Source organism: Lytechinus variegatus, chromosome 2 (genome assembly GCF_018143015.1).
Source record: "Lytechinus variegatus isolate NC3 chromosome 2, Lvar_3.0, whole genome shotgun sequence".
Taxonomy (NCBI): Eukaryota; Metazoa; Echinodermata; class Echinoidea; order Temnopleuroida; family Toxopneustidae; genus Lytechinus; species Lytechinus variegatus.
Genome location: NC_054741.1, coordinates 2,733,124 through 2,751,069, shown reverse-complemented (window position 1 = coordinate 2,751,069; position 17,946 = coordinate 2,733,124). Strand labels below are relative to the sequence as shown.

The window sequence follows — 17,946 nt, the reverse complement described above, 5'->3', positions numbered from 1 at the left end:
CTGGTATTTTCAAATGAATCGATGCGTTGTAGAGAGTTTCCCCGTCGTAAATGCGACACTACAGGAGAAGTGATAATAACTAAAATTATTAATTGACTTGATTTCACATGTATTGTGTTTTGTGTATGATTATTTCTATTCGTATATCAATTTCAGAGCTACCATACTCTATGAAAACCGATTGTTGTGTGTAACAATGGATTTTGAGAGTACCTGGATACTCTATATAAATGAAAGCTGTTTGTATTCCCTTATACATGCAATAGTCTTTCACTATGGAACAATATTGAAATATTGAATATACACACTATTTATCAATATATCGTTCATTCAAGTCAAAACATAAATTAACTTTTGTAATTACCAGTGCATTGCTGTTTGTATAACCAAAGGGACAATATATTTTTAGAAATCACTATATTTGGCATTATCAGTATTTACCATGGTGCTATAGTATGTTATACCAGCAATATTAATGCTATTTCTTGCCACAATGATATTTTATATGCCTCATACCAAATATCATTTTTGTTTATTCAGATGTAATTTCTTGCCACGGAAACTTTTTATTGTTCCGCATACCGATATCATTTTTTTTTAATTCACATTTATAGTTATATAGATATTTTATACATAATATTATTTATATTGTTAATTTTCATTGTTTATGAGGTGTGAATATTGTATGCAAGTAAGAAACAGGGTTGTATGCAGTAATGTAGTATTTTGTTATTTTCAGTCACAAAATCTCATTGAAGATGAACGCAAACCAAAGTATATGACATGCAGAATTCCGTTATTGTTCATGCACATTAAAGTTTTCGATATAAGTGCAGGGTCTCGTAACACAAAGGTTAGCGATTGGTCGCTAATTTCAAAGAACGATTCTGATTGGTTCATAATCAGTCTACTTAGCAAAATACGCATGCAACGAGGATCTTGATTGGTCATTTCATTTAGCGATTAATCGCTAACCTTTGAGTTACGGCGCCCAGGTCAAATGTGTCATCTCTCTCTCTCTTTCTCTCCCTTGGTATATCCCCCTTCTGTTTACCATCTCTTTCCATAATTCTCTCTTTCTTTCTCCCTCGCTTTATCCCCATGTGGACCATACTCAGGCTTCGAGAAAATGTTAATTAACATTCAAACTGATAATGGAAAGGACGCAAGTGATCAACATGGCATTTAACAAAATATATATGTATAACTGTATAATGATTATGGCATTAATTTTGTCCGGAGGTCAGTCCAACAGCTCGATGTATTGCCTTTCATACATGTTTCTTAACATGATGAGTTTTCAAGAATAAATCTTTACTCAGAGGACGAACAAACTATATAAACACAATATGATATAAATAATGTTATTAGTCAAAATGGGTATTTAGCTATATTTATGGATGTGGCAATCAGATGTCATGTCATTCTTAGATTTCTTTTGCCAGAATTTACTGAAAAGTACATTCGATTGTTATTGCTAGGTTTGTTCCCATTTATATGGTATTTTTTATAGCAAATCTCTTTATGTATATAATTTGTATATAATAGTGGAATGTGTTCATCAGTGCTTTTAGCATTCATAGAAAGAATATCTACTCGTCTTCCTTTCACACTGTGTTAGGCAACATACTGTCCACTAAGTTATGTTGGTAATAAATATATATATTCTAGAAATTATTATCCAATTGAGCAAATTTATTGCCCAATTATTAGTTTTTATTACCCATTTTGGGCAGATTTATACCAATAGTTGTGTGGACAGTATGTTGCCCAGGGTTGGTTAAAAGTTGGGTATTTTTTGCCCAACAACTCTAAGAGCGTTCTTCAAATCAGTCTTCCTTGGATTATCCTTTGTTACTTGAATGAGGAATGTACATAAAAGGGAGCTAATCTATTATTACAGTCATGTATATACAAGCTTGTAAACGGTAGTTTTATATTTATGTGATTTAAATCTACTAAGAACAGGGGATTCAGTTTATGTCGGATATATTGGCTCTTTATGACATTCAAGATCATGCTAGATGTATTTATTTCTCTTATAATTATTCAGCGTGACAATATTTTCTAGTCATTGTCTGCTTTAATACATTGTTTGTATAAAAAAATAATATAAAATCATTCATGTTCGATTCTTTTTGTGTGTGTATGGGTAGTGCGATTGCATCAGTGAAAAGGAGGGTGTCAAAGAAAAGAGAGAGAGGGAGGGGGTGGGAGGAGGGAGAGAGGGAGACAGACAGACCCGACAGAGGTATTCGTTATCTGAATCCTGAGATGCCCCTTTTCCCGCCTCTCGCTTACATTTGAACAGGCCAAACATAAACATAATATTCAAATAGTAATGATTAATAATTCAGCCAAACTTCATCTTATAAATCATTTGACATTTGACCAGGCCAAACATAAACATGATATTCATATAGTAATGATTAATAATTCAGCCAAACTTCATCTTATAAATCAGTGAACATTAAAATCACTTATTTGACGCATGAAGATTAGGTGAAATATTATTACTTTAAAGGCCTAAAATGCCACCATGCATATTTAAGATCGGTCTGTCGACCCACACCCCCTGTTAATACTCCACACATCATTAGGGCTTATTTCGAAAGGGTGGGTGCTGTCGCGTTAGGGTGCGTCAACGCGAACGCGAAGATTCGTCCAAAGCCCCCCCGGTTTGGCCGAAAGGGTGCGTTGGGAGCGCCACGTCGCGTCGCGTTCACTGGAACGCGCACTTTCGTCCAAAGCCCCCCCCCCCCCGGTTTGGACGAAAGGATGTGTTTAATAATAATGAATAAATAAATACAAATATTTATAAGAAAGCTGAACAAACAAAAAAGACGAGTGATATGTGAAATTTGCATAGGAACATAAATCATCATATGGCACAAACATTCTTTTTAAGGTAAAAAAAAACAATGACGGCATGCTGCATGAGGATTTTTCGGTGGAAATATTTTATGGTGTAATATTGATACATGTAAAAATTATGACTGATTTCAAGGTTCTTTCAAATAAAAAAAAAGTAACTTACCTTCAATTTTATACTTTGCAGGTGTGTATTTATTACAAAGGAAAACATTCGTATACCTGGAGATATTTGATGTCCCCCAAATTATAAAACTTACGGCAGATGTGTCCTGGAAGGGCAAGGCCAAAATTGATGTCGGGTCAGCATTCACAACGTTTAACTCTTCAGACCCTACCTTACAATATTTCACACTTGAGACCCTGCCTCTATATATTTTGTGAGATGTATCTGTTGTGTATGTGTGCGTGTTGTGTGTATAATAATAATATGTGCGTGTTGTTTGTATAATAATAATAATAATACTTATAATAATAAAAATAATAACAATAATAATAATAATAATACTTATAATACTGATAATAATAATTTTCACCCCAAAGAGTGAATTTATTCACTCCAATTTGGAGTGAAAAATTGGCGCCAAGTGGCTTATTGCAAGGGTGGGTATCTGATTTTATTATTATTATTATCATTATTATTATTATCATTATCATTCTTAGTTGAACTTTTCTTTCTTTTCCTCAAATTGTCAATGCTTTAAATGATTGAAAATCCACTATTTTACCTGCAAATTGGCAATGTTTGACAAAATACCTTATATTCAGCTTTCTTATAAATATTTGTATTTATTCATTATTATTAAACACACCCTTTCGTCCAAACCGGGGGGGGGGGCTTTGGACGAAAGGGCGCGTTCCAGTGAACGCGACGCGACGTGGCGCTCCCAACGCACCCTTTCGGCCAAACCGGGGGGGCTTTGGACGAATCTTCGCGTTCGCGTTGACGCACCCTAACGCGACAGCACCCACCCTTTCGACATAAGCCCATCATTAGATATAATATGAGAAAGGTGATAAGAAAGGGAGTTTGAGTTGAGGAGGAACTAAGAGAATCTATCGTCTGAAGCCCCTCATGACAAAGCAGCTTTTGTCGAAAATCGGTGAATCTAAAAAGTAGTTTTGTCCGTACTGATACTGAACAACCGATTTATATTTTCAAAATTTTCTCCGAATCTTGGGACTACATGGACCATCTGCTGTCCCGGTTGTGAAATTATTTTTCCGCACCCCAAGTCTACATGATATGAATTTTCAGGACTTACGTCTTCGGAATAAGAGTACGCATGCGCGTGGATCTTAACAGAATTAATTAGTACCCTGACATATAGGCTTTAGCCCTTAGGTATAGATCTATATCTAGATCCCATTCCTAACAATTATCAAATTGACATTAATGACAATACAATAATTATGCTAGGCTTGGCTATGCGGACTCTCATTCCGAAGACGCAAGTCATGAATATTTATATAATGTAGACTTGGGGTCCGGAACTGCGGTGGGAAAAAATAATTTCGCATCCTTGTTCACCATACAATTTTCAACAAATACCTCTCAGTTGTTCATGCTGATTTTGCGTGTATTTCCAACATGTCCAATGCATTTACTAGTACTACAAAGGAGTGCTGGTAACTCCTTGGTAATACGTTTTAGAATCCGTCCCGTTGCAATTGAGAAAACTCGCTACTATATTACGCGGAACACAAGAAAAACAACACGAATCCTTAAAAACAGATAAAAGATCTATCATCACTTGAAAATTTTATCTAAGAAATTGTTTATTACATAAATTAACAAATAAATATTCATAACTTACACCTGCTTAATACAACGATCAAACGTACAAATCTATTCTCAAGTAACGAAAACTTTTTTTTTTGGTAAGCACACCTGATTCAAAATCATTAAAACAGCCCAAACGGTGTGTGAAGTAAGGTCATTTTATTAATAGCGGGATGAGTACCACCTCCCCAATGCCCGGTATTTATTTATTAATTTGGGAAAACAAGCATTGGGACATGGTTAGCTCTGCCCCCCCCCTTCTCCATCTTCCTAGTTTGTGTTCCGTCTTACAAAGAGTTACGACATATTCAATCAACCACAACTATGGACAGTCAGCAACCGAGCAACGTCAACATCTAAAATACAATGTTTGTTCAAATTATTTTCTAGACAATGTCTATTCATACATTTACTGCTTTCTTGACAAATCAGTATGCTTCTTTTTGTTTTCAAAGGACATTGAGCAAAATACATGTAAAAATTGATAACATTGAAGGATTTCCTTTTACTCTAAGTCGATCGGATCAATCGTATCTCTTTCTAAGACGGGGCTTTAGACGTTATTTGCTTGGAAAACCCTTTACACTCATGAGTGACATGAGTGAGTGCTGGGTTTTCCCAACAAATAACTACTGACGTCCAGATCTAGACTACCATCTATCATCTGCGGACCAAAAATGTCTCCAGACAAGGCAGTTATAACGTTTTCAAAATTAAAACTTGTGCAAAAAGATTTAGGATTTATAAAAGCTTTAACTTAGGCTATCATGATTTCGAGAAACAACACAAATTAATGTTATTTTCTTTTCAAAGATAATTCACACTTTATAATCGTACATGGGAAAAAAATTTATACTAAAAGAATTTTGGGCATGAGTACTTTTTTAAGTAATGCTAGAATGCGAAGAATTCCTTCTTTTAATCATAGATTACACAGGAGCTGATTAGCTGCGAGATCATCCAAATTTGTATTCGGACGGATGGGGGGGGGGGGGTCTGTTATCCCTCCTCGGCCCCTAATGCGAGAAAATTCGGTAGGGATCCTGGAACATTCGTGGAGTGACTCGGCTCGTTTTGAAATGTTCAAAACCAGTCGAATATACTCACGTAAGATGACAGTATGCTTCCCTTGAGGCACCCTTTTCACAATCACGCTTTGCCAGCAATTCCCAAGCATATCATTTTCACTCTTTGACATTTGACAACACATTTTCTATGTTCTTGACCCCCCCCCCCCCCCCCGTACGCCCCGGAGCGAAATACCGGTACACCTATATATTCTTAGAATTACAAGCACACACATCGAGGCACAATATCAACAATACCAATTTATACTACAGCAAATGCACGATCACACTTGGTGATCGTGCATCTGCACTTGCTGCCCCCAAACTAAATGGGATAGCCTGCCAATTGATATAAGAAGCTCTCCATCCTTGGCTCTCTTCAAATCAAAATTAAAAACATATCTCTTTAGTTAAGAAAATATGCTGTGTAGACCAATATAAGTAAAAAGAGCTCTGAACAAGCGCAGTTTGATATATCCATACAAAAGCCATGAAAGCTGAGCTATATAAATTAATGCTTATTATTAAAGCTATTGTTACGGTTCAGGGGCGGAAATCTCTCCCAAAAGGTGGGGGGACAAGAGGTTGGACAATATTTAACAAGCAAATGTAAGGTCATTTCGAACAAAATAAATTTGACAAGCAAAAAAAAAAAGGTTATCACCCGAAAAGTAAGGTCATCTCGTCCAAAATACATGTTTTATTTCGATTTTGAATGTTGTATTTATTTTCATCACAAAGACAAAAAAAAGAGTAGGGGGACATTTGATATTGTGTCCACCCCATACTATATTATTGAGTAGGGGACGCGTCCCCCTGTCCCCCCTGGGATTTCCGCCCATGTTACGGTTCAACTTTATACCACACACATGCATGTAACGCAATACCATCATTTATGAACACCATGAATTGCATGGATATGAAAAACGTGTGTTTTCTTGCATTTTTAGGTATAAAATACCATCACCATCCGCCAGGGATGTGATGTTACAGAAAAGAGTATAAAACGATTTATTAGACACCTCGACGACATCTAGCAAAATAAAGTACCGAGATTTACAAGACAATTCATCCTATATTGCACTCGCATTTACTTTGCCATCACAAGTTAACGTGGTTATTTTCAAGACACTAGCTTACACACGAAAAATTCTATTATTATCATGAGCCTAGAATTTTGAGGATAAAAATGGAAATAGTATAATCAATGGCACCATGTAACTCGCTGTCCCAATGCAATGATAACCTGTCTTTTTTGCGTTCTAGATTCCGTTTTAGCGCCCCCATCAACATAAAAAACCTATGAATAAAGAAAATGCCCATCACATCCAACCAAAGGATGTTCGAACGAGCTTGCGACCAAATAACATAACAAAACAAAAAATTATAATCAAATTTGCAGAAATGTTTCCAAAAACGTGTTTCAAATCGTGATTCTAGGGTAAAAAAATTGGCGCATAAACGCTTCCGAAGCTAAAAAAAATAAATTGATACATAAATTTTACATCTTTTTGTTCCAGATTGCATCATGTTATCTTCCTGATATTATTTTGTTTCTTATCTACGTTGAGCATGGTTATAAACATAAAGGCCAACAAATGTGGACATTGTTCTCCAAATTTTTTTAACAGTGTCCAAATTTGACCAAAGTTTCCAATATCACACCAGCCACTAATATACAATTCAGTCATGTACAAAATGCATGGCATTGATCTTAATGTCCAAATATGGTGCAGACTTTATACGTACATCTTTGAAAAAAAAAATCGAAAATGGAATGGCAGATTTGATTCCGATCGGACCAGTGTTTTTGCTATGATCCATTGCCATTTTCTGAATTGTTGTTATCCTTATGATTATTGTTGTTATTTGGACTACCGTTTTTGCTTTTATGTTTGCTCATTTCTGCATGGAGCCTGTGTTTTATTGCATCTTCGTTGAGTTTCTTGGTGCATTTGGATTTGAAGTTGAGGGCCTGGACGATGTCCTTGAGACCGTCTGCGAGGACGAGCTGGTCGATGAACCTTTCGAGGCATTCGAGTCCCCTGAGACCGAGATTCAACTCAAAACCTGTAAGGTAGATTATGAAATAAAACAGTGGTTACAATGATCACCTTGGTCGTGGTGGTCTACGTTGGTTTAGGGGTATAGAGAAAACAACAATAAGTGTTTAAGCTATATCATAACAAAACAATTATTGCCTAAATCATATTTTACCCCACATTGGGCTATTTCAACGCAACATTGCGCAAAATTTCCAAATACTGATCGTTTGACCGAACCAACATGAATGTTTCCATTTGACCCAATATTAGGTTAACATTTTTTTAAGTGTATAAGAAAAAAAAATGAATGAATGAATAAATGAATAAATAAATACATAAATGAAAAAATCAAATATCAATGAAAGGGTGCATGAAAAAGAATACAAAAACTGAACATGGATAGATTAATATTGCTACTAGGAAGACTATTTAATGGAAGCATTTCAAACAAGTCATGAAGCTTTTCACTGACATTTGTTAAAAGCTTCTGAAATCCTTTCTTATGATTGGCTGAAAGAACAATGTCAGTAGAAATCACCAACAAGACGCCCCTGGAACGCTTATCTGCGTGTATTACCCATGGTATTACCTAAACTGTAGTTGAAACTTCTAGTGGCATCGCCCTCTACCGACACAACCATGTTTTCCTCTTCGATGTAGACAAGCGGTTCTCTCCGGTACGACATCTTGACCTCGGTTAGTCGGGTACTCGCTTTCAGGTTGAGAGCCTCGACATCCGACATATTCCGTTCACCCTTGCTCTTATAGGTGTTGTAGGACTCTTGGAATATATTGCGCATCAGCTGGAGAGTGGGGGTTGAAAAGAGATATAATAGTACACTGTAAAAATGAAGTGCTATTTTAGTTTTATTTTTTTCTGGATGGCATGTTAACAGCTGATCTACAATACACTGAAAAAAATGAAGTGCTAATTTAGCACTTACAGTGCTTGTATAGTGACTGCATTTCGAGTGCTGATTTTTTTTAGTTCAAATTTTAACTAGAAAATCAGCATTCGTAGTGCAGTCACTATACAAGCACTTTAAGTGCTAAATTAGCACTTCATTTTTTTTCAGCGTATTGTAGATCAGCTGTTAACATGCCATCCAGAAAAAATAAAATAATGACAAATCGACACCATGTTACTAGTCATATTCTAGATGATATCATCTAGAACATAGCATACTTTCATCAAAGTTATCACCAATGATTCACCAGTAAACTTAGTTTATAGAGGTAATATTCTTGGATTGACTGATAAGCATTTATGTTATTTTTAAGGTACCCTTATACCAGAATGTTGGCTAAAACAGGCCGTGTCCGTCAATGGCAGTCAATAACAGTCTTGGCCGTTTAAATACAGTTGAATCATCACAATGCATAAGCCTCTATCTTGCGGCTCAGAGATGGTGGAAAATAATTCGACAACAAGCTCGATGACATTTTAAAAAGTCAATTGAATATGATACGTACAAAATGGAGCAGAGACCAGAAATAAGCATGACAAGTATATGTTGAAGTAACGGTCACTACATTTTTAAATATTATCCATATAAACACATTTTACTTTGAAGAAGAGCCTAGGATATTTTATGATTATGAAAGATGACCACGCCAACGACAGATGTATGCCACTTGTGTTTGTATAGTTCTCTACGATATATACCATGGTTATTATGGGATTATTCTTACCATTGGGTCAACATTGAGCCTTAGCTGCCGAACAAGGTTCGAATCTCCCCTATGGCACATCAACATCATGTACCGGTTTCTAAAGGTACCGAAGATTTTCAAAAAGAACACGGCCCGACTGATATCCGGTATCCGGAACTCGGATCCGAAAGCGGACAGGTCCATTTTGAGTCGAAATACTCGCGTCTCCGGGGTCGGCAGGCTGTGCTGATCGGTGCGTTCCAGCGATGACACGGCGCAGAAGGATTTACATGTTTCTTGGATGAACTCGTCGCTGAGGCCTAAGCAGTTGGATCCGGTACCCCTGATGCCGTCTGCGACGATCACGAGGGTGAGGGCCCGAGGAGAGGTCAGTTTGTTCACATGGTCGGTTCCAAACTGCATGGGGTAATAAAGAAATGAAAAAGATTCATTAGCTGATATGAGTGCAATATCATTTTTATTCATTTTTTAAGCGTGGAGACAATGTCGCGAGTAAGTAGCTGCAATAAATTGTTCATGATAAAGAGGCTAAAATAATAGCGAATGAACGCACCAGCGGCCTGTTTTTTTATACACTTTTCGATAAGTTTGAGCATGTTTCGCTTTGTATGCATGGCTGTAAGAAGGGTGTGTCCTCATTCAATATCTTTCAACGATCGGCAGAGCTTCCATCAAATTACGTCTGTCTTATGCCGCGATCTCTCCCCTACATCTCTCATCATAAATAATGAGATACTGGGGTATGATGGCAGCCTCATTGGAGCAGCATCTGCACTTGAACCCGAGGCCATGTGTTCAAATCATGTCCGAGTACTATCCGATCTGGGGCCCGTTGCAGAAAGAGTTGCGTTTAAACGCAATCCAAAAATCAATCGCAAGTCTCAAATGCGCGCTGTTGATTGAAAATAAACTTACGCATGATTTTTAGAGTTGCGATTGATTGTAACTCTTTCTGCAACAGGCCCTATATATTTTAAGAAAAAAACATGGAAGGTCAATCTTCTAGTTGACTTTGAGAAGTTCGGCTCGAAGAATGCTGCATAATCATTATGACCATGAAGAAATTTCCTAGATCACTTCGTAGTGGTATAATATTGTTTCTCTGCTATATGACCAAAAAATACCCAAACATTGCATCTTAGTTTCCATATAAATCATTTAAAAAAACAGAGCAAAGAATATTTCTAAGTCTTTCTTCAGGTGTTGCTATGGTGACGACTGATAAAGATAATCGGGACATAAAAATAGAAATGTCATCCAAGAATGAAAGATTTTTGATAGATCACTATTCGGATTTGTGGGAATGCTGATACCTTTGTTTCTGAAATCGTAGCCTAGAAATTTAAACAAAAACAGTTCTGTACGAAACACACTTGCGTCATCAATTTCAGTAAATCGGATTTATGTCTTAGGTTGGGGAATATGTAAGCCATGTGAAATATAGCAATACCGTCGTTGTTTGTTGAGGGGATTTCCTTATACATTTGATCATTAATCTTTTTGTGTGTGCGTATGTTCATCTTAATTTGAAAATACATCGATGTTAAAGTAAAAAGTTACTTTTGAATTTATTATTGTTCATATGATTTGATTGCCAGCAAAGGTTCCGATATTTTTTAGGTTTTAATAATAATAATAATAACGTTTTTTATTTACCCAGGGTATAGCCACTTCAGTTAGGAAACTGCTCTACACGCGGCCCTGCATAACATAACATGTTATCATTACCCTTCTCCAATCTAAATGCTGAGCGCCTAGCAAGAAGGCAGAAGGTCCCATTTTTATAAGTCTTTGGTATGACTCGGCCGAGGATCGAACCCACGACCTCCCGTTCATGAGGCGGACGCTCTACCGCTGAGCCACCATGCCCGGTTAATAAATAAGATTTTCAAAGTGACTTTATTTCTGTTGACAAAATGGCTATTGCTATGCTAACTCTATTTTCCCCTAAATTGGTCATAAACGAATTATTCAAATAGGATGAATGCCTAAGAAGGTGCCTATTTTTAAAAAATATACACAACAAAAAAAGTAAGTCCCCCCTAAATCAAATTGCTGTAACTTTTGAACCGAATTAGTTTGAGATATGATATATCATAGGTGGTTTTCTGCACTCATTAAGCAAACCCTGAGGAAAAATGAAATCGATCGGTTGAGTCATGCATGAGTAATTAAAGATTGAATTAAAAATGACCATTTTTAAAAGTCACAAGAGTCGTTTTTCAGTTTGTTCAAATACAAAGTTGGGCAAAAGTTGTTTTCAGGTGAATTTTATTGTGTTATGCTGTTTTACTATCCATCATTCAACCACTTCAGACCAGATTTTGAAATGGTATGTTCATGGTTGAGTGAACACAATGTATTGCAGGGGCTGCGGAAGCGGGGGGGGGGGCTTCAGCCCCAACTTTTTTCCAAAAGCATGTACAAAAATGTAAAAACGACCACACGATTTTGATTTTTTGCATGATCAGCCCCCCCCCCTCACTTTTGGCCCAGTCTCTCCCCCCCCCACTTTGAAAACCGTTCAGCGGCCCCTGAATTGTGACGTATCATCATAGGGGTTTATGGTAGTATCCTCTACAACTTGTTAAATCATGTTAAAATTTGAGAATGTTGGTGGCTTCCCCGATTATAGGCCCCTTCCCCTATTTTAAAATTCTGGATCTACCACTGATTTGTCCATACATTCAACTGATCCTGAGAAATTGTTAGGAAACGAATACATTTATGCAGTATAAAGAGTATTAATTCCTAAGTTTTCGATTGTGCTCGCTCAACCATGAAAATGTTTAAAATTCGGAAAGTATTTGGTGATAGAAATGATGGATGATAAAAACAACAGCAATTAAAGTCACATTTGAAACCGAATTTGCCCCCAATAATCACTATATTATCCTTTAAAATGCGTCTGTGATATTGAAAATACCAATTTTCCCACTTTGATGCGTGCTCACTCATCCATAAATAAACGAATCGATTTCATTTTTGCACAGAATTTTGCCCATAGGTTGATAAACATTACTGCCAAACGACATTGCTAAAGACAGCCTTGAAAAAAAGTTCCACCATATTGAATAAGGGGTTACTTATTCGTAAACATATGCACCCATAATGTACACAAGTCTATGAGAGAGGAAGTCCAAATTTTGAAATGAGGGTTTGTTTCATGGACGGTTTTTGTTACTTTTGCCAACAGTTATTTCATGAAACTTCGCACATTGCTTCAGAGTAACACTATCCAAAAGGTGCGCACACCAAAATAACCATTCGATGCAGCACAGAGTGGGGCCAAGGCCTTGAACTTTCTTCTCATTTGCATAATTTTCGAGTATTGTGTGCTCACTGATGCGTTAAACATCGGGATTTTCACAAAAATTAAATCAAATGAACTGTGCAAGGAGGTTTGTGACAGATATCCATAGTTACAAATTGCATTTTTTCCAATAACGTAAAAAAGAGCTAATCACATTCCACATGTTCATTCAAGCGTGAATGTTTAGTTAAACGCCTTTGAATCATTGAAGCATGTTAATTGATCATGAACACAACGAAAAAGTTCAGAAAAGATCACTTTCAGTTACCAAAATGAAACAATACTTGCCTATGATATTTGAAAATCGTATTTTTTGTTTTCAATAAATGTTCATTGAACCGTGAAACGATGAATACTGTTGAAGAAACTCTTCCCCAAAATAACTGTCATCATATTCAATCATTTTATTGATAGAAACCTGTAAAATATCCAATTATAGCAAATTCGGACTGGTGTTTATTCAACCGTGAAATTTAGCCAAAAAAGTTGTATCGTCTTTTAGAAAGTACCTTTTATAAGCCTTCTGACTATTTTTCATGATGAGAATGTGGAATTAGTTCCAATAAAATGGAATGAAAGTCATGATATTTTGCTTGTGACTTTTGAAAAGTGACATTTTTGCCTTCTGACGGTGCTCACTGAAGCATGACGTAAAATACGTCCATAACATTTACTCAGAGGGTAGCTTATAAAATTACCTACACGCTCATGTAAAAATATATTAAAAACTCGAATTGGTTTGGAAATTATTGATGTTTGTTTAAGGGGGGACTTACTTTTTTTGTTGTGTATATATTATCATTTTCTCCTAACATGAGAATTGCATCATTACAACTTAAGCCAATACATCTGTTTCATTTTCTATCAGTGGAAGTGGTAGAATGAAAAACATATTACTTTTGAGATAAAATTGGGCTACATACAGAGAAAGGGGTTAAGAATACTGTATTCTTATTATCATAAAGAGAAGCTGTTTAATTATATTTTCAATGTCGCACCCCAATATTTACAAATATAGAAACATATTTTTATTTAGAAAATTACTATTAAAACAATTTCGATTCAAATGAAATACACAATCAAATTTTAAAAAGGTAACTTATATGATTGTTTGGTAAAACATACGGTTTTTCTTTCGAAGATACATTTTCACACAAAGTTTTCTCAGCATTTAGCTTTATACTTAAAAAAATATTCCCTCAATCCAACATGCCCACTTAAGTAAACCTTGTTAGGGTGTATCATAATGAATAAATTCTAATTGACAACAAGGTATTGAGTAGGTTTTGTTCACTGACCATTAATGGTTATTGTTCCCATTAGCAAAAATTTACATAATGTAAGAAGAATACCGTTTTTTTAATTAAAAAAGCCATTTAAGTAACTTCGCTGCATTATCACGTCGTTATCTGTATGTCACGCATCACATCATGCGTTATTGATATCTAGTAACAAGGAGAATATTAAAAGAAAAAGGATAAACTCACAAAAAACAACATCGTTAGCGGTTTGAATGACATCCATTAGCGCCTATAAAATGCAGGAAATTTATTTCATGATTATGTTGACGCGACAATAATGATATAAATTTAAGCCATGAAATAAAAGCATATAAAATAGTTGACGCCAACGCCAATACATTCAAACCCCCCCCACACCATACCATGGTATTCGCCTGCTTCTGTTAAAAATAGATGTCTTTTTCCAAACTTGAAAATCTATCATCTTAAATGCATGAACTGTAACATAAAACATAATTAGAAACTGCATCGTCTGTTCCTTTTCTGTCAAATAAAAACACACTTACAGGCGCTTGTCTGTCTGAAAGGTATCGTGTTCAACCTTTTATAAAAACATGATGAAATGGAATTTTTAAAAAAATGTGTCAAGTTTACCCAATTTTAAAGCATGCCTCAGTGCTGCGAGGGGCAGCCCCATGCATGACGTGGGCTTGCCCCTGTCAGGTTGTATTTTAGCACTGTATGATGTTAGATTAACACTGGGATATGCTTTTAAGGCGTTTGACCAGTTTCAGCTTGCCTTGCATTTTCTCGTTAAAGGGAAGTGTCCTGGGCGTATCTTTGTATTTCTTTAATGTGCAGATTTGCAAAGAAACTGATATAGATTTTTAAAAAAGCAGAACAAAGCATAAATTCCTTTCATATATACATGTTACTTTGAAATAAAATGCAAATCAATTTTTCATGTTTGTTTTTTATCTGTTTGCTCTACGAAGGCGCTCTCCAATTATCATAACAAGCATAATTATAAGACAATATTTTCTTATTAATCTACCATAATATTGTCTAAAGCTAATTGTCTTAACGATTGGAATATGGATTTGATTTTCTCTTCTTCTAATTTTATAGTGTGTCATTCTTTTACGTGCAAAATCCTTTGTCTATAGATGTTGAAGGAAGTGTGTGGAACGTTCTATTCATTTCTATAAATATCTGTCAAAAAGTAAAAGGAGGAGGCATTCTGGCGAGAATGAATGGATAAAAGTTGCTTGAGCGATAATCTGGACTCCGAGATTCAATTATTAAAAGGCAAGGACAAATCAAAACAAGTGTTGCAAGCGCATTTTGTTCGAAAGGATGACAAATAACCAATCAGAACTATTCTTTAAGTTTTGCGACCGATCATAATCGTTAGTGTTACCAGTCCTGTGTGTTAACGGTGTGCTTCTTTTATGGTGTAATACGGATTTAGCTAGAGGTTACATTTTTCTCTTGGGAGGAATCGGGAGGAAAATCACCCACAGCAGTGCAATGAACCAGTCATACGTATAGAATCCATTCACAGTGATCGACGTGGTGAGTATATAAGATTGGGGATTGGTAACATGAAAATACACGAAGAAACTGGGACTGAACTAATAAACGTTAAATTAATTCTTATGTAGCCAAGTGATTAATTGATAATTTAAAAGAACTCATATCTGATCAAACGAAAAGAGTGGTCGAAGAGAAGGACATTAGATTTAGATCTATAGGGAATTTTAAAGGTCATCGTGTATAAAACATCAATAGCCTTACATGCATGTTACAGGGCTGATTGAGATAAGCATTCACCATTTCAAAATTTATTCGATTCGGGGGGGGGGGGGTAATCCCTAAAAACAAACGAGCGGACGATTTAGTGGGGTTTGGGGAAAGGTTGATCTATCCCTGTAACATCAAAACATAATATGCCTTTTTTTTCAGGCTATATTTTGTGTTTTTACACGGTCATTTTTCTTTCCTGAATATTCTGACCGATTTGACTTTATAACGAATGTCAAACCTATGCAAATTATAATGAATCGTTTACTACATAAAAAACTATGCAGACCAAATCAAATAACCGATAATCGTATTTTTTATATTATTTTAGACACACACCCCCACACCCATACCCTTTCTCTCTCTCTCCCTGTTTCTCTCTCTTCAAACAATAACACACTCTCTACAGAAAATTCAAAGTAATAACTAATGACAAGAGATCATTTTCACAACTTATTATCCTCTCGTGATTAATAACACACTTCATAGTCATCTAAAGTAGATAGTAAACTACTGGATTCGGAGAAGTGTTTATTGAAACGAGCTATTACAAAGATTCTAAAGGTTTCATTACAACACTATATAGAATCCTTTAATAAGATCTAGATACGATTTTATTCTTCCATTTCATTATACTTTTAAGAAAGGTTGAACAGACATCTACAGTAGATAGCAAAGTACTTTAGCTTTAAACGAGTAAACCACAGACTGCCATTAGGGAAACTGAAATAGATTCAAAAGGAGTTTTCATAAAATCTTATTGCTACATCACAGTTGCCTTAGTTATCCTTCCTACAGCTTGAATTCTCGAGGGTGATCCTAATATGGAATGTGTATACTTCTATTATAATCACCATAATTTACGATTGAACACGTTGTTAATGTACCATTTTATTACGGGTTTATTGGTAGTAAATACGTCTTGGAAGGAAAAATTCGTACTATTACCCAATTATGTTTGACGTCGTACACTCTAAGAAATTTTGTAACCAAACCTACAAGTTGGTTCAAATATCATGAATCTAAAACGACCAACTCTTGGTTAAAACAGACTTGCGTGCAAAATGAATTGGAATTTTGTTTTACCAGTAATTGGTTGATATACGCTTGAGTTTGTTAAACATGCTGAGCTAGGGCGAAGTGCAAATTTACGTTTATTCGATTTTATTCAGTTGTCATGATTTGATAATGTTGCATAACGATCAGATGCATTCAATTAGTTCATGATAAAGGGTAATAATGGCACTAAAGCACTTTCTCTTTGGCGTCACTAGACATGTTGATTGAAATGAACACATAAATGACATACTTTTAGGAACGATCATCGTGGATGGTTTTAAGAAATGTGTAAATGGCCATTCATTTTCAGGAGCAAGATTTTTATTTGGTCACAAAGAGTTATTGCTGCATTGATGATTCGATATTAAAGAAAGGACCTAGGACCTTCGCTATGAATCACAGACAGAGAGAATATACTACGAAAAAAAAATAAATAAACATGGCGACTCTCCTTATTGAAAGCAATTTATATCCCTTGCTCTTGACCGATGTAACTGTCCAATCCGAGAGGTTCTTCGGTCATTCGTCCAGCCATCCATCACTGATCAATTCATTCAAATTAAGCCAGTCAATTTACTCTCTTGAGGTCGGGCCTAGTCTCTTCACAGGCATCATTAATCTTCTATGTTTGTCCAGGCAACGTTAAAGAGGCCTGTTTTGTATGCCTGGAAACGTGCAACCTTGCGGGGTTTTTTTAGCAGGTTGTAATGATGCCAACAGAGAATACGGATGTGTGTGAAGGTTGTGTGTGTGAGGGTGTGTGGGTGAGGGTGTGTGTGTGTGTGTGTGTGTGTGTGTGTGTGTGTGTGTGTGTGTGTGGGAGAGTAGTATTTAAAAATGACCAGGCTAGAGAGGAAATAAGAGATGGGAAAGGAGGAGAAGGGGAAGAGCGGGGAGATACTGGTAGTAGAATCGTCGTTGTAACACAGGTCATGCAGGATCGAACAAAAGATCGAAATAGGCGACAAAACATTTGGTAAGACAAATTCTACAGGATAGTCGGTAAGAAATTAAGGGATCTTCAATCCGAGATGAGGTACGTGTTAGATCAACCTTATACGTGTAAACTAATGATATTTAATTGGGGAGT

At 36.0% G+C, this 17,946-nt stretch overlaps 1 protein-coding gene across 1 annotated transcript in view; it reads right to left on the bottom strand.

Moving 5' to 3' along the window:
- Nucleotides 1-6,437: 6,437 nt before the first annotated feature.
- Nucleotides 6,438-17,946, bottom strand: part of LOC121409336 — a 67,817-nt gene continuing 56,308 nt past the window's right edge. Inside the window, exons 2-4 of the mRNA XM_041601271.1 lie at nucleotides 9,459-9,836; nucleotides 8,356-8,569; nucleotides 6,438-7,791 (exon numbers count right to left, since the gene is read on the bottom strand). Of these exons, the coding sequence (XP_041457205.1) occupies nucleotides 7,535-7,791; nucleotides 8,356-8,569; nucleotides 9,459-9,836 (849 nt within the window). The 3' untranslated portion in view covers nucleotides 6,438-7,534. The remainder of the gene's footprint in view (nucleotides 7,792-8,355; nucleotides 8,570-9,458; nucleotides 9,837-17,946) is intronic.